Below are 5,501 nucleotides of genomic sequence, written 5' to 3' on the forward strand. Positions count from 1 at the left end.
CCAGATTAACTGGCCCCTGATGCTGAAGCTAATGCCAACTTTGAGAGGGGCCAAGATTCAATCAGACAAATTAGTGGTTTATGCAAATGCTGTTTGTTGAAGCTTCAAATCACTAAGTTTGCATTTGGTGGTTCTTAAACCATAACCCAGTGACTATTAAACTTGAAATGGAGCTTGGAGGCAATACACCACCAGTGATGTTCTTGAGTGAAACACTGAGAATGTAACCTGTAAAAGGGTTTTGGGTCAAATCAGCTACCTGACAGAAATGTAAATATATAGTTATTTTGAACATCTGTATTGTCTGTATTTCATTTTCTATTCTCAGTATGTGTTTCAAACAAGAGGATCATTGATGGCACACTTTCCATTTCCTGTTTTAAAAAAATATTGACTTACTCTGTAAATAACTATTCAATGCAAACTTGACAATGAAAAAAAGTTCCTTCATAAGCCTTTATAAATGTTTTAGGTGTTGTACAAGCACCTTGGTCTTGGCATATATCTAAGTAGCCAATAACCAGTATGCTTGCTTGTTAGCTTTGGAGACAAACTAATGTGGATTCATTCTAAATGACAATGACGAGGTTATTTATAGCAAGCTTAAAAATAATTTGAGCTGTTTTTTGACTGCTATTGGTCTGTTAAGTTTACTGATTTCCAAAAGTGTGAGATTTGTTTTGCTAAAAATCTAGGAATATAAAATGCTCCAAGTTTGTTCTTGACATTCAGTTTGTATGTAGCTTATTGTGGATTGGCTATCAAAGAATGTCGATTTTCTCCCGAAGCAAATGTCTTTATGTCTAATGTTCAGCACACTACTTTTGGTTTCACTGGGAGTTTTATGTTTTCACCAACTTTAAACACAAACTCTGCTTTCTTTCTCAACACACAGGACCAGCACTCTGCCATGGTGGAATACCACGTACCAAATGCTCCTGGTGGGGTTGCTGACATCTTCAACCAGCTCGAGTCCAACAAACATGCTCTGCGGATCAAACACTTCTCTGTGAGCCAGACCACTCTGGATGAGGTGAGGAAAAAGAGACAGAACATAAACAGAGAGAGTGAGAGTGAGAGGGAAGGAAGTACTGTGTCACTTTGTGGTGTGGGGGAGATGGTAGCAGGGGACAGAAAAAAGGGACATGAGATGAGAGAAAGAGCGGGAGGGTGGTAGGGGAAGCAGGGACAGAAGAAAGCTGAGTGGGAGTGAAAGACAGAGCATAGAAAGTTTAAAAGAGTCAGAGGAAAACTGACAGAGGGTATGCCTGAGGGAAAATAAATGGAATATGAGTTTGGAAGAGAATCCATGAGCTTTATATGCAGCCAAAGCTGATATTCTTCAACTAGTCTAAACCCTTTGGGGCTCTGGGATTGGAAGACACCATAGATGGAAGAAAAAGAGGGGGGTTGGGCTGTGAAGCTGACCAGACGATAAGCAAAATATTACAGTTTTCTTCAGAAGAAATTATTACTTTTTACTTTGCCTTCCATCTTACATTATTACTGAATCCCCGCAGGTCTTCATCAATTTTGCCATGGGAAATATTGGCATGGAAACCATCCCAATTCACAATGAAAATGACTTTGAAGACCTGGGTTCCATTAAGGCTGCTAAGACATAAAGCTGACTGGCTGGAATGAAGGTTCATTTACCCAATGTAAAATACCTGTAACATGTGCAAAGTATGATCAAATGCAGGGTAAATGAAATTATCAGATCAAATTATTACTTGTAATTTTATGCACAGATGAGCAAATGAAGTTTATAGATTGATCTTGTGTTTACTTACTGTTTTCTTTCCTAATTTACTAGATCTTAATATTTATGAAATTTAATTGTTTTCTTTGTGGCTGGGCTACTAGAACAAATTTTCAATATTCCTCAATTATTATCTTCAACTGACCATAATGCTGGTATGCTTTGATTATGTCAAATGAATCTTACTCATCATCAAATTGTCAAATGTAAGTACATTTTATCTTAAGTACTAGATAAAACTGAAAAGAAAATATCTCTACTCCAAACTCAATGTGCAGTTTTGCTCTACACCTTAACACCCCCTCTAAGGATATAGCTCATTATTGGAGTAGCTGTACTGAATACTAAATAGTCTCTCCTGCTCTTTGACCATCTAACTATAATCTTGAATGTATTTTTGTAATCAAAATAAAACTATTTTTCAAGTGCTGTTGCAGTACATGTGATGCATTTTCTTCTGATTCTACATTGTGATTCATCACTTTTGATCCATATCATGTTTATTTCTGAATTTAATTACTATTCTATTATTCTGTGTTGCTTAGGTGTGTGATGCATACTGTCTTGGAAAATAATTACATCTCTTTGAGGTATTTCACATTTAGTTAAGTTGCAACCACAAACTTGTCTGTATTTCATTTTAATTGAATATGATAGGCCAACAAAAAAATAGCCCATGATTAAGAAGTGAAAAACTGTAATACGTTGTTTTACAAATAAATCTGAAAAAGGTGGCATGCATACTTTAATACCCCTTAACTGTGACACCCGAAATAAAATCCAGTGCATCAAATTACTTTAGGACTCGCATAATTAGTGTGTATCATTTACACCTGTTATTTCACTTTAAGGTTTTCTCAAGTGTTAGTTGAAGGCTGTATAGATTTATTAGAGCTCATTAGTTACTAAACAGCATAATTAAGACTAAGGTGCACTCTTAGCATAATGTTGTGGAGAAAATAAAGACAGGGTTAGGTTATAAAAAAAATAATATCCCCACTTTTGAACAGCTCATAGATCACTGTTCATTCCAACATTCCTTTATGATCTGTTTTATTTCTACTAATGGAGTACAACAGCAAACCTAAAAAGAGATGGCTGTCAAATGTTGGCTGGGCAAGGAAGCTATCAATCACAGAAGCAGTCAAGAGGCCCCTTGTAATTCTGAAAGAGTTGGAAAGATTCACAGATCAGGTGGAAGAACCTGGTGACATGACCAGTATTTGCCCTGCAATCTCCAAATCTGTCCTTGATGAAAACCTTGGAAGAAGAAAGCCATATAAAGCCCTATTTGCTTTAGTATGCTTTTGCAAGGCACTGTGCAATAAAGTTCTGTCACCTGGTATAAAAAACTGTTAGTGACGACCAGGATTGCACTGTAAATCCATTTAGCTTGAATCCATTTTAGCTAAACAACAATGTTAAAGCACACCAAGAAATGTTAGCAAAAATGTTAGCACACTAACAAACATCTTAAAAACTAAGAATAATAAAGGAAGCTAGGTATTAGAAATATATGGTACGTTTTTCACAGTGTTTGTGTTCTCCTTATATGTATGCACAGAAGTGTTTCCACTAGCCTTTGCAATATATTGCTCTTGGTCATGAGCACTGATTGTTTACAACCCTGTGTCCCACATACTGTGAATATAAACAGAAAGCACTGCGATGGAAAAATCTAGACCCAGTATTTACCTGGAAAGCAGCAGATCTAAAATGTACAAATGCTCACACTCTAATTATTAAGGGCTGGAGTTGTAATAGGCCCAACGTAAGGTTTTTTGTTTTTTTTTTTTGCATCCTTTTGCAAAAACAGCAAAAGGTTTCTTGGAAAATGTGTCATCTGAATGGCAACGCATATTTCCCCAGTTCATATATTGCTCTTCATCACTGGTATATTCAGAAATAGAAAGTCACCTATACCTCATATAGTTATACATCCACATACAATTGCGGATACAGGCTTATGAGCTGTGCCCTGATGAAAAACTGCATTCCATCACATTTAACCAAGAGAACAAAAAGCAGATGTACAATACAATATGTATTCACGGTCTGATTTGTTAAACTCTGGGGACATTTTTTTTTTACCTTGCCTTCGTCTATATTATTTCAGAGCAGGCTCAAAAATTGCAGTGTTGCTTTCAGATCTTGAATCAATTGGATTCAGCAAAAAAAAAAAAAAAAAGTGTTCACCCACAGTCATTTTTAAAAAGGATTCGACTGAGCCCATGCAATTATTTCCACCATAGTGTGTGCCTGGCTTTGCTGCAGTGCTGAAGGCTTGATGATGACAAATAATCTATAAGCCTTCAAGTCTTTGCTTGCAAATAGATATTTAACATCTTGAAATTTAATCTTTGTGAATTCCTTAAGCTTCTTTTCAGACTTACTGGGATCTCAGAGGTTTTTACTTAAAACAATATATCTGAAAAGTGTTTTAGTTGTTCAATATTTTTATCCAACCAAGTTTTTTGTAAATGGGATTGATTTATTTATTTTTTTTTACATTACATACACAGTCCCTGTGGTTTAAATGCTTGTTTTCTACTTTGCAGTAATAGACACAATGTGTTTAATTTATCTTCATATAGTCATTTCATATTTTTGCTTACATTGTACATCTACAAAAAACTTTGGTAACACTTTATTTGATGGGTTGTGAATGAAACTGTCATTACACCGTCATAAACATGACATAACACCTGTCATGAACATGAGTAAGTCTTCATGAATATTTATGACTGTTGTCATAAAGTGTCATTTGGTAAATCATGACACTTTTAATACAAAGTTGACATTATTCAAAATGTCTTTGTTATGACAAATTGACATTAACCAAGAAATCATGATCATGACAACAGTCATAAATATTCATGAAGACTTACTCATGTTCATGACAGGTGTTATGTCATGTTTGTTACGGTGTCATGACAGTCTTATTCACAACACGTCAAATAAAGTGTGACCAAAACTTTTTACTCTTGCTTATCACATGAGTGGGAATTGGAATATTGCAATATTATACTGATAATATATTCCATGTTAGAATTTTATATCTTGGGCAATAGAAATAGTGAACAAAGTTTATTTCAGTTAAAACTGTCATTAACTGCTGGTTTTGAATTTGTCAATCCAAATGTTTGAAATGTACAATTTTCAGTGACAGTTTTACATTTCAGTGTTCAAAATGACATGCGCCATGAATTAAGCTATGCAGAATCACTGTAGTCAAAACAAAGCACTCCATTGTGAGTTTACACCACAGAGAATTGTTACTATTGTAGAATTTTTTTAAAAGGAATTTCTGAACGTTATCAGAAATTTTTCTTATGGCAAAACTATGCTCTGGTCCATACGGTCTGAGCGCCACCAGTTGAAGAGGCCTTTGCATGCATGGGAGGCTAACTGGTAGTATTGAACTCAATATAATTATATCTGCTTGATGAAGCAGCAAATGATGCTGCAGTTCTGCAGGAAACATTATCTGAACCTAATCGGAGCATTTAGTTTTATTACATCAAAGGTCATAATGATTTCTAGCAATTATTTTTAAATTAATCAATTCCAGTCTGTGATGTTAATCAGTCACGCGTGTCAAAGCTTGTTTTGGACAGATTTATGTTATTTTGTAAGTGAAGAAATATCCACAGCAAGTTTTGTAAATTTAACACAATATCTTGCTAGTTCCTTCAGCCAAAATAGTACGGAACCGTTATACAGTTGACTATAATATTTC

The 5,501-nt window shown here is 35.1% G+C and overlaps 1 protein-coding gene across 1 annotated transcript in view; it reads left to right on the top strand.

Moving 5' to 3' along the window:
* The window catches only part of abca12 (ATP-binding cassette, sub-family A (ABC1), member 12), a 68,602-nt gene extending 66,401 nt beyond the window's left edge, over window positions 1-2,201 (top strand). The window contains exons 70-71 of the mRNA XM_032566939.1: window positions 896-1,033; window positions 1,521-2,201. Coding sequence (XP_032422830.1) covers window positions 896-1,033; window positions 1,521-1,625 — 243 coding nt within the window. The 3' untranslated portion in view covers window positions 1,626-2,201. The remainder of the gene's footprint in view (window positions 1-895; window positions 1,034-1,520) is intronic.
* Window positions 2,202-5,501: the final 3,300 nt, after the last annotated feature.

Source organism: Xiphophorus hellerii, chromosome 7, assembly GCF_003331165.1.
Source record: "Xiphophorus hellerii strain 12219 chromosome 7, Xiphophorus_hellerii-4.1, whole genome shotgun sequence".
Lineage (NCBI taxonomy): Eukaryota > Metazoa > Chordata > Actinopteri > Cyprinodontiformes > Poeciliidae > Xiphophorus > Xiphophorus hellerii.